Source organism: Harpegnathos saltator, unplaced genomic scaffold (genome assembly GCF_003227715.2).
Source record: "Harpegnathos saltator strain DR-91 unplaced genomic scaffold, Hsal_v8.6 scaffold128, whole genome shotgun sequence".
Taxonomy (NCBI): Eukaryota; Metazoa; Arthropoda; class Insecta; order Hymenoptera; family Formicidae; genus Harpegnathos; species Harpegnathos saltator.
In genome coordinates, this window is record NW_020229904.1 from 1626168 (window position 1) to 1637117 (window position 10950).

The 10950-nt window shown below is 38.1% G+C and overlaps 5 protein-coding genes across 9 annotated transcripts; 1 reads left to right on the top strand and 4 right to left on the bottom strand.

Annotated features, from left to right (window-relative positions):
• Window positions 1-296: 296 nt before the first annotated feature.
• LOC109504028 (hypothetical protein) lies at window positions 297-2876 on the bottom strand. The gene is made up of 2 exons (XM_019842443.2): window positions 2501-2876; window positions 297-566 (listed from the first exon to the last, which is right to left on the bottom strand). Exons 1-2 carry the CDS (start codon window positions 2576-2578, stop codon window positions 372-374), a joined length of 273 nt encoding a protein of 90 aa, XP_019698002.1. The 5' UTR covers window positions 2579-2876; the 3' UTR covers window positions 297-371.
• A 565-nt stretch (window positions 2877-3441) lies between these two features.
• Window positions 3442-4498, bottom strand: LOC105185494 (uncharacterized). Its single transcript, XM_011145057.3, has 2 exons — window positions 4352-4498; window positions 3442-3753 (listed from the first exon to the last, which is right to left on the bottom strand). Exons 1-2 carry the CDS (start codon window positions 4415-4417, stop codon window positions 3598-3600), a joined length of 222 nt encoding a protein of 73 aa, XP_011143359.1. The 5' UTR covers window positions 4418-4498; the 3' UTR covers window positions 3442-3597.
• Window positions 4499-4687: 189 nt separating this feature from the next.
• On the bottom strand, window positions 4688-7187 carry LOC105185480 (cytochrome c oxidase assembly protein COX18, mitochondrial). 5 transcript variants are annotated; one of them, XM_025307833.1, is made up of 7 exons: window positions 7016-7187; window positions 6257-6533; window positions 6040-6177; window positions 5759-5906; window positions 5573-5694; window positions 5359-5469; window positions 4688-5285 (listed from the first exon to the last, which is right to left on the bottom strand). In XM_025307833.1, exons 2-7 carry the CDS (start codon window positions 6425-6427, stop codon window positions 5085-5087), a joined length of 891 nt encoding a protein of 296 aa, XP_025163618.1. In that variant the 5' UTR covers window positions 6428-6533; window positions 7016-7187; the 3' UTR covers window positions 4688-5084. The 5 variants fall into 5 exon arrangements, 4 of the variants coding, with proteins under 4 accessions (XP_025163618.1, XP_011143345.1, XP_011143337.1 ...); XM_011145043.3 differs by having other exon boundaries at window positions 6257-6438; window positions 7016-7184; XM_011145035.3 differs by lacking the exon at window positions 7016-7187 and adding an exon at window positions 6944-7004 and having other exon boundaries at window positions 6257-6438.
• A 256-nt stretch (window positions 7188-7443) lies between these two features.
• Window positions 7444-9382, top strand: Rtc1 (RNA terminal phosphate cyclase 1). The gene is made up of 7 exons (XM_011145068.3): window positions 7444-7881; window positions 8028-8267; window positions 8339-8505; window positions 8591-8765; window positions 8842-8992; window positions 9050-9154; window positions 9229-9382. The coding sequence occupies exons 1-7, from the start codon at window positions 7740-7742 to the stop codon at window positions 9371-9373; spliced, it is 1125 nt and encodes a 374-aa protein (XP_011143370.1). The 5' UTR covers window positions 7444-7739; the 3' UTR covers window positions 9374-9382.
• A 49-nt stretch (window positions 9383-9431) lies between these two features.
• LOC105185510 (Adenosine deaminase, tRNA-specific 1) lies at window positions 9432-10936 on the bottom strand. The gene is made up of 3 exons (XM_011145077.3): window positions 10185-10936; window positions 9865-10116; window positions 9432-9776 (listed from the first exon to the last, which is right to left on the bottom strand). Exons 1-3 carry the CDS (start codon window positions 10844-10846, stop codon window positions 9497-9499), a joined length of 1194 nt encoding a protein of 397 aa, XP_011143379.1. The 5' UTR covers window positions 10847-10936; the 3' UTR covers window positions 9432-9496.
• Between the last annotated feature and the right edge of the window lie 14 nt (window positions 10937-10950).

Below are 10950 nucleotides of genomic sequence, written 5' to 3' on the forward strand. Positions count from 1 at the left end.
AGAGAGAGAGAGAGAGAGAGAAAGAGACAGAGAGGAAGAAAAGGAAGAAAATTATTGACCTGCGGTGGCTGTTTTCTCACGCAGCGCACACACGCGCGCGAGAGAGAGAGAGAGAGAGAGAGAGAAAACATCGGCTCACACACACACACATACGAGCAAGCGATTACAAACAGAACTGTTTGTCAATTGACGATGAAGCAAATTCGCCGCTCGTTAACGATTATTATCGCGAGCCAGCCTAATAAAAGGACCGGCGCGGCGCGGCGCTGGGCGGGGGATGCAAGAAACGCACGAAATTGTTGTTGTTAGTTGCAACGCAACGTTTTATTTGAGCTCTTCATATACATTCGCGGTGCACATGATGGGCGATCTCAGCCGTGACGCGATTTCCGCGAGAGCTTGAAGTCGCAGTTGGCGGAGCCGCGCGCCCGGTGAGTGCAGGTGGAGGTGACCGGGTCGAAGACGTAGGTGGGCTCGCACGTCTCCAGCTTGCACTTGCCCTCGCTGCACATCACGTATTTCCTGCAGTCCTCCGGATACGCCGACACCGTGTAAGACTTGCCGTCCTGCGTGGAGAAAGAAAAGTCAGAAAAGGGAGCGAATGCGAGAGAGAAAGAGAGGCTGTAAAATATGAGGATCTTCCGAGTAGAAAAATTAATAAGGCTCTCGTAAGGACCTGATTATTTTTCCCTCATATTAATCAGGCCCTAGTGATGGATCAGGCCTAGGGATGGAAAGGCAAGGGTCAAATGGTTTAACGGGTCCTTATAAGGCAATATTAATAGGGCCTTATAAGGAAATATTTTTATTCGTTCTTTTCACTCCAAGAAATTTAGACTGTAATTTCTTTATAACCTTGTTAGTATACAACAAGAACTTTTTATTTATTAAAAATAAAAGCGTACTTTACACAATAAAATATAGCATTCTTTACGCATAAAAATCCTGCTACTGTTCTTATTAAAGTTTACCGTATTTCAAAACGAAGGTAATACTAAAAGATTCTTGGAAGGGACTAATGAATATGGCAACTAATAAAACTAATAAAATTTGTTTTTAATTTAATGTATAATTAAAAAATCTTTAGAAGAACCAGATAGAGCGTATCTACTAAAACAATTCTAAACTATGACAATTTTATTACACGCTTCAGATCTTATTAATTTTCTATAACAAAACTAGATTTTGTATATCTAAAGCATCCTCAAAAAATCCTTCCAAGGCCCACATCAGCTTTCTCTATTAAAGCCTTATTTATTAGATCTAAGGCAGCCCTACAAAATTCTTCTAAGGCCCTTGTCAGTTTTCCGTTACCAAAGCCTTATTTCGTAAAATTTAAGATATGCCTAAGAGATCTCCATCTCGGGGCCTGATGTGATAATAATGAGGCATCCCTTTTTAGGGCATTTTACTTTCAACCTTATCGGGGCCTTATGTTTCATGAAGATGGCCCTGACAATTTTTTGCTCGGTCTGTGCATCCTGGGAGCAAACAGGCAAATTCGGAGAAATTCGAAAGCATTTTCAGCTTGAACCTCTTACGTGAAAAGGTGATAAAATGCCTGGAGCATGCCTCATGTGTCGAAAATATGGGAAACATTGTTGTGAATGAGGTCGAGCGTGTGATTGGTCGTTGCGTGATGACTGCAAATGACGGTGCGAGAGAGAGAGAGAGAGAGAGAGAGAGAGGGGCAGAGATAAAGGAGAGATGGATAAAAGGGAGAAGACAAAGAGAAAGAAATTTGAGAAAAGTCTCTTCTCGATGTAAAACTGCGTACGTACAAACGAATGGGTGTTATCGGAACCCGCCGAGTACGTACATTTTTTATTCTTTCGGCATTTCTTATCTGCGTGAGCGATGATACGTATTCATTTTTACGTAGGAGATTTCATCAACTAGGCTCCTTCGAACGGAGATCGATCGCTCGATTAATCACTCGATGCGTTAAGCTCGCGCTGTCCGCGCGCGAAACGCGCTGTTACAAATTTGCAACATATCACCCGCGATAACGTTATCAGCCCACACGCTCGCGGAAGCATCAAACGTGGGACGGAGCTTCTGCAAACTTCCGAGTCTATTAGGAGTTCGATCTGACTTTAATCGATTCTTCGCTCTTCCGCCGAAGTAAAGAACCAGAACCGCGAACGGGGATTCGGTTAACTCACGATTTAAGTCAACCGACGCGTCGAGGAACAAACGTTGAATCTTTCACGAGCTTATTCAAACAATTGCGAGCCGCGGATGAGGTAAACTGCGGGGCGCGTCATGAATCTCATTGCGACTTTACCTCTCCAAAAACGACGCCGCGGGATATCCGGCAGAGCGATGCTTTAATGACATGAGATAACATAAATGAAATTGCACGATACGGAACTGCATGATACGAAACGACAGCTTTCTTTCTGCCTCCCTCTCTCTCTCTCTCTCTCTCTCTCTCTCTCTCGCTCTCTCGGTGTTTTAAGAAAAGACAACAGGTCGCCGCAAAGGAACTCGCACTCACCACTCTTATCCTCTTGGAGGCGGCGGCGAAGTGGCAGCAGCACACCAGAAGCAGCAGGGCCAGCGGACGGAACCACATCCTTGCACGATCTCGGGTATCTATTCGCAATTAGACGAACGTGTCCGGAAGATCGTGATATTTATTCGCGGCTCACGTCGGCCTCTGAGTGGGAGCGACGCCGGCACTGGTGGCCGATCGTCGTCGTCGTCGTCACCGCGGAAACTGCGTGGTTTCCAGCAACGTGACGAACGCAATATTACGTCGTGGACACAGGACGAGATTTATCGGCGAGGAGAAAAATCGTTTATCTGTTAGCTGCAGAACGACACGTTACACAAGGTCGCGTCCGCGCGCGCCGGACACCGTCTGGTCGTCTCCCACCGTCGCGCGGCCGCTCCTCGCCGCTATCATGAGCGACGATGACAGTTTACCGCAGCGCGATCGTCGCTCCCGATGCGCGGCAGATTGCATTTCCGCAGAGAGCCCGCGCGCGTCCGCATTATCAATCTGCGTGCGAAAGTGCCGAGCGCCGGCACTTCAGCCTGATGATATCCATTTTGCCGCTCGGCTCGATCTCGAATTTGCCGCGCGGCGATACATCGATCGTCGGAGCGGAGAACGATCGCTCGAACGACTCCCCCGAAAGGTTACGCTGAAATTTCGCCAGCAAACTGGAAGCGTCTGGCGGCTCTCGAGAGTTCTTTTTCTTTTGTTTCTTTTGGCGACTTTTAATTCGCTTCACCGAGTCCGATCGACGATAGCGGGAAGTTTACACTGAGTTATACATTCACTGTGACGAAGTTCACGAGATTGAGATTCACCCAACGGAAGTGTCCATAGCATGGGTGGGATTTATATCTGGCGTCATAAATTGACGCAAGCGAGAAGATTAAAACAGATTATGCTAACGCGATAATAACGCAATATTGGTCGTGTTGATCTATTTTTGCATACAACAACATAATTTTATTTGTATTAACAGATATTTGTAATAACAGATATTTAACGCTCAAACGTCGCGTTCGTCGGAGAATTGCAAAAGCGTCCAGCATTTCCTTTACGAAAATCGCTCCCATCCAAGACTCTCATCGGGACTCTCAGCCACGATTGTTACATCCTGTGCGATCCATCAGAGGATAATCGCAGGTATTGATAGCTGGGTTGAATTCTGTTCCCCTACCGCAGCTGATAACAAAGCAACCGCTCGCATCGCATTGTTGATACTTGGAGCAGTCGCCCGGATAGGGCAATATCTAAATGAACAAATCATTCAATTAGCTCTACGACAAAAAAGAGAGAACAAATCGGATGGATAAAAGCAGGAAGCGTTTCCTCCTACAAGAGGCCGTGGCGAATGCTATGAGAACGGATGTGCGCGAAGAAGCGTGTTTTATCTGCGGAAGCGATTGTTCCGGCGGAAATGTCTCCAATTCGGCCTCGTTCGTGACATTTTTATTTACCTTGCGATTTTGGAAGTGTACATTTAAAAACATATATATTACGGGAAAAACAATTTCACGTACATTTTTGTTTTTTAATTATGCATATAATTATTTCACGTTTCGCGAACATCGACGCGATAATTATATCAAACTATGCTAAACTCGATTGCTGACTTCCCCCGTCTTTGCTGACAACTCGAAAACAACTGCATCTGATTTTTTTGTTTCACTATCGTTCCCAGAAATCGTTCCCGGAAAATATCATCGCGACATCAAAATTATGGGATTCCCTCGATGCTTCCGGACTTTTGCGATAAGAGTACTTGCTTCACTTTTATTCATACGACTGATCGAGTCTCCCATCAACGTTGATAATCCCCGACAAGCGTTCGTAAAATGAAGTACTTACTTGCGATTGCGTTATTACAAGCGTCGCGCACAGCATCAAGCACAATAAAACTGCCGAAGACTTCATTTTGAGTGTCGTTCTCTGATCGTGAGTTTGAGCTGAATTGCCACGTATCGTTCAGTAATCGACTTTATATACACAAAATCTATGATAGGCACGATTAAAAGGAAAAAGAGAGAAATGTTACATTGCTATCACACGAATGTGTTTTTTTCTCGTTATACGCTTGTATAACAGGGATGTTATCTTCGGTTCATGCACAGAGGGTAAAGGTGAAATAAATCAACGTTCTTCGTGCGCATCAGCGGCAATGTCGAGGAGAGAAAAATACACCTGTTGTCGCAATAATGTTTTACTCGTCAGAATATGTTCTAATAATATTTTAATCGTCAGAATACGCTCTTCACGCGAGCGCGAACATTTATTTAGATATTAAGCGTCATTGAGAACAACACATAATTATTTCAGTGACTCGTGGACTACTTGGCGCTGTCACAAACATTGCGTTTCTACGAAGACAATTGTACAAATTTCTACGAAATCGTTGCGTATACGTTGCTCGAATATCGTAATTAAATTAATTTTTTTTCGATAATTAGAAATGTCTCAGTCATTATGTAGAAAAATTTTATAAAAGTAGCGTGTTTACATATACGCGTGCGTAAACAGGAAGAAACATAATGCAAGACTTCTGCAAATTTTCACGAATTTTTCCTCGTATCATGAAAAATATCTATGACCTCGGGGACGTTTCTATTTTCCTCCTCCTCAAGCTGCATCTAGCTATTATCTTTTCACGAAGTAGCGAATACGGACGCGATGATTCCGAGGCAGTTACTGGCACACCTGCGAATCGACGTAACTTCGGAGACAACAAGATTAAATTTTGTAAGAGACCAAATGCGCTGCTAGTCGCCCAGTATAAGCTCACACACTGCAAAACAAACATTTCATATCGTTCTTCGTAGCTTTAATTAATCTCGTTACAGAATCTCTTTATAACTTACCGATGGCACGTACATGGCAACAGGAACCATACCAATGACAACAATTCTGAAGAAATAAATCATATATCTCGTCAACTTCGTCGTTTCTTTTATCCTATTCATATGAGTTATCTGTAAAATCGTATGAAATTAAAATTACACAAGTTGCCAGTACACACTGATTTCTCCACACATTATTTATATACATTTTCCTCGTAATATTTAAGAAATTTACCTCTATAATAGCTAAATTAAACAATCCCATCATTACTGGAAGTAGAAAGGGATCTGCTACAGTCAAGTTTGTGACCCAAAGAAACCCATCAGTTATAAACTCCTGATAAGTGGCATAAGCGCCTATTTAAAAAAGAAAAGGAACAACATAGTAATTCCTGTTTTACTTCAGCATTGTTTTACTTACTGGCATCTTGTTTGGGTAACATGTAACATAAATTTCTGATAGACATCGATAATGATATCCATAAAGGTAACTGAGCAAGGACCAATATGCTAGCTTTCGCTGGATGGCAATTTTCTCGAATAATTAAGTTATTCCATTGTTTCTTCACCTGTAATCAAAGTAACAAAAATGCATATTTATTGCATACAAATTTTTAGAGATTAAATATTGTAATAACATACATACGTATGTATATTGTTATACATTAATACTGAAAACAAGCAAAGAAAAATATTACCCACAGAATGAGTGTACAAACGTGTAGCATATTCTTTTGACCATTTATACTTATATACTCCATAATCTGTTTCCTTCTTCATCTCTTTAACTATTTCATCCATCTCCAGTTTAAGGTTCTCCAATTTTGCAATTATATATTGCTGGAAACATTATTCTTGTTGCTATTATGACATCCATAAAAATATCACAATAATGCAATATATATATATATATATATACCTGATAAAAAGATAATGGTAAAGTTACCGTTGCCCTCATAACAACAGTGGTAAGTACAATAACTAACCACCATGGCAAGCCTGTATAGTCGTGCATCCATAATAAGAAATCTTGTGCAATTTTAATAGGTGTACTCTCTGACATTGTTTTGAAAATTCCACTGAACTGCATTGGAGCTTTGACTTCAGAAATAACATCAATGTTAGTGCTTGAAAAATGCCTGATGCCACTATAGCTTTGATTAGCATGATAAGTTTTATATTCCAGCCACCTTTTTCTATTACATAAAATTACAGGAGAAACAAACCGAGGATAAAACATATGGGAAAAGTTATTTTGCTGTGTTGAACTATGTCGCTCTAATATTATATTATTTAGCTGTTGATAGTCAAAGTTTAAATCTTGTGTGATATTTGTGCAAGATGTACTGTAACTATTACATACAGTATGAAATGCTATCTTTGATAGCATCTTAAAACAGTTGGCATTGTTGATATTAATTCTGACTTGTTTAAGCGGCCTTAAGAAAATATTTTGTAATTTTGTTCTGTTCATTATAAATGTTCAAATAAAGAATAATAAAAATTTAATTTATTATTCACACTATATAATTTCATTTTTGACACATTTGCACAATTTATTAATTTTTTATAATATAAATCTTTGTGTGATTATAAAAATATTTACACAATTAATAGAAGCCATATTACCACACTACTACTTATTGTAAGTTAAAATAGGTTATTGAGAGTTTTCAACCTCTAGAAGGTGAGGTTAGATCTACATCTAGGCACCGACGAGGTATTTCAATTCAATTCAATTCAATAGATGGCTCTGGGTGTGTAAGCCACTGCTCCGACGCCACTCTCCGGTAACCGACGAGGTAATATCAGAGAGGAACTTGAGAGCGGCCAACACACGGCGATTTTGACGAAAGTGGCCGCGTTCAGCAGACTCAACAGTTGGACAACATTACTAGATTTACCACTGAATCTTGCTCCTGATTGGTAAATATTTCTGGGTCTATGAAGAATCTAAAAGAATGCTCCAATCACAGACAATAATCACTTAGCGCTCTCTGATCACTTTGGCCGCGTTCAGTAGAACAAAGTGATCAGAGAGCGCTTAATGATTATTGTCTTAGTGATGATTGGAGCACTCTTTTAGATTCTTCATAGACCCAGAAGTATTTACCAATCAGGAGCGAGATTCAGTAGAAAATCGAATAATGTTGTCCAACCGTTGAGTCTACTGAACGCGGCCTTTGTTCTACTGAACGCGGCCAGTGACTTTCCACACTGGGAAAGTGCGTCATCTGCAATCATTTGGGGAGGGGAACTACGATGCTACATCCAGAGAGGAACATGAGAGCGGCCAAAACGGCGGTCCGCTGGCTTTAGTCAATGAGGAAGAAAGAGAGAAAGAGGCGATACACGTGAATTCTATCACAATTTGTGTGTTAACGCTGCACAAAAATTAAAAAATGCCCACCGAAATAAAGAATAGAGTACTTACATACGAAGGCAGCAATTATATGAGATACCGTTTATTACTGTCAACTTTATCCGGAAAGCCAGTCAGAATTATAAATATTCGGAGAAAAGAAAATGATCCTGGTCTTAGAGGTTAGTTACAATGTTATGAAACTTGATAATATGCAAGATGGTTATATTTTTATATAATTAAAATCTTATAAAAACTTCATAATTTTTTAGTGTTTGTAGTTTTCCAGTAATTATATATAACAATAACAATATGTTATTTGTAACAGAATATGAAGTTAGTTTCATCCGTATGCTGGATAAAATCACCAATGGCACAAAAATTGAGATAAATGAAAGTGGTACTAGTATATATTATATTCCTGGTTTATTATACGGTGGTGAATTAGAACATGATTGCAGTTTGCAAAGAGGTATTGGATATTATTTAGAAGGAGTTATGATACTTGCTCCATTTTGTAAAAAGCCTATTGATTTGAAGCTTAGAGGAATAACTAACAATTCTACAGGTATTATATATTATATTAACAATATATCTTAACTGTTAATTATTCTAACTTATCCAGATAATTCTTGATAGATCCATCAGTAGATAGAATTTTGACTGCTGGTGTACCAATACTAAAGAAATTTCTAGCAGGTGATAATGAAGTTGTACTAAAAATTTGTAAGAGAGGAGCAGCACCTTTGGGAGGTGGAGAAGTATGCTTTAAATGTCCAATCAGTCGCAATCTTAAAACGATACAGGTACTTATCAATCATATATATATATATAATTTTTTTTTATATTATATAAATATATCACTATTTTTTGGGCAATATGATTATATAGCTAGAAGACAGTGGAATGGTAAAACGTGTTAGAGGTACTGCATGCAGTATAAGAGTTTCCCCAGCAGTTGCTAATCGTATTGTTGAATCAGCCAAAGGTATTCTCCTCAAATTTCTGCCAGATATTTATATTCACACAGATCATTGCAAAGGATCAGCCAGTGGAAAGTCTCCAGGTATATAGTTGATTCATAATTATATTTAGATAACTCACATTTCTTTTTGTTGTTTATCATGTATAACACATACTAGGGTTTGGAGTCACTTTGACAGCAGAAACTACTAAAGAAGTATTCTTTAGTGGACAAGCATTCTCGCCATTAATGACAACAGGATCATTACCATGTGTGCCTGAAGATATTGGCAAAGAAGCTGCAATGAAACTTTTGGATGAGATCTATAGGTAAAAGACTTTACATCTCTATTACTTAAACCCCTTTGTAATTTTGCAAATTTATAGAAACGGATGTGTAGACTCTGTTTTTCAAAGTATGACTGCAGTATTTATGGCTCTTGGTAAGAAGGATGTTTCCAAAGTTATAGTAGGTCCACTAACTCCAGCAATGTAAATACAATTATTTTATTTTTTTGTTTATAATTATATAATATAGAAAAAGAAAAAGACTGTTGAATTTTCAGGATACAATTTTTACGTGACTTACGAGATTTCTTTGGAACTGTTTTTAAAATAGAACCAGTCAAAGAAGAAGAAGAATTGTTACCACAAGTCCATTTAACTTGTTTAGGCATAGGTTATACTAATATAAGTAAACGAACATTATAATACATAAAATTGTACATAAAATACATATTTTTATACTTATTTCTATATTTAATATAACAACGTGTATATATATATTTGTAATATATAAAACGTATTTATAAACTTGGCACTTATGAGATGATTTCATAATGCAAAGTTTCGCGAATTTACTGGTTTATATGGCCAATTTTGAAATGTTTCAAATTGTAATTGTCTCCATTTATTTTGATATACTATTGACCACTGCTTCCAGTCATAATATGTGATCTTTTTTGGATGTTTTATTTCACTATAGTAATTTGGGTGCTTGTCCAAAACTTGCAAAAAGGTTTGCAGAAGCATTCGTCTACTTATGAATAAACTATTACCTTTCTTCTTTTTTGTCATTCCCTGTTTTCTGCCAGCAACTGCCACTTCTAGTACACTAAATAAAATTACAATTTTATAATATAATATTAATCAAGCAATACAGACATATATATGTTATAATATCATCAACTTATTTCTGATACCTATTCCTCCCAGCAAACCATATAATACTACTTGGACAAGGATGATATCGTTCCTGTCCTTTCTTATGTATAAAACTGAGTTTTGCTTGAAAAATCTTGGGATTATGCATTTTGTTATTAAATCTTTTGTACAATCCGCGTTCCATTGCATCAAAAGAAAAAGGACAACCACCTCCAATTGTGATACTCTCTAACCTTATTGATGGTATCATCAATGATAGAAATGATCCTTGCAATCCAAGAATGAGCCATCTGAAACAATATTAGCTTACACATATACAATGCAATGTTTTTATTGGTAAATTTCACTTATAACTTACTTTGCTATTTTATCAGAACAAGATAAACTTTTTGTAGGATCACCTCTACCTGGTTTAGTACGTAAAGGACCCACTATATGATAATTTATACCAGGTAAATAAGAATCTTGTATCTGTTCTTCTTTCATACATTTTGCACCTGTTCTATATATGTCTTTATAAAATGATTCTGTGATTATCTTTTCATTCTCATCAAGTCGCCTAATCTTAGATGGAGGCCCATTATCATCAGAAGTTTTCTCTTTGAGAAAAATTGAACAATCTCCACAAGGTGTTTGACTTGAAAAGAAATGGAATGATATGGCACTATTCAGTTCTATTTTATTTTTATCATTTCGCTTAAAAACTGTACTGTCCGAACCACTCAGAGTCAAGTCGATCTGATCGTACAAGTAACGTATAAATGCACGTCTAGTCAGAACCTCTGCATGCGAGTCACTCAATCGTGAACCTCTTTCTTCTTGAGGGCTGTTTGTTAATTCTGATTCTCCTAAACATTTTGTCCCTGTGGCAAGTGCTACAAGATGCAACGATCCACTAGCATCTTTTAAAATAATGCCACACAATACAGTCCATTCATTAATTGTAGGTTTACCAGTTTTCTTTAGAGAATTATACTTGTCTATACAAAGTTTCGCTACACTGTCTGCAAAGTCCCTCATTATCTGTCATTTATTTATAATTATTCTCTTATATGTATATCTTTATGCATTTCGTATATATAAAACATAAGTTATGTACATTGCGTATCACATGGAGGTGCATC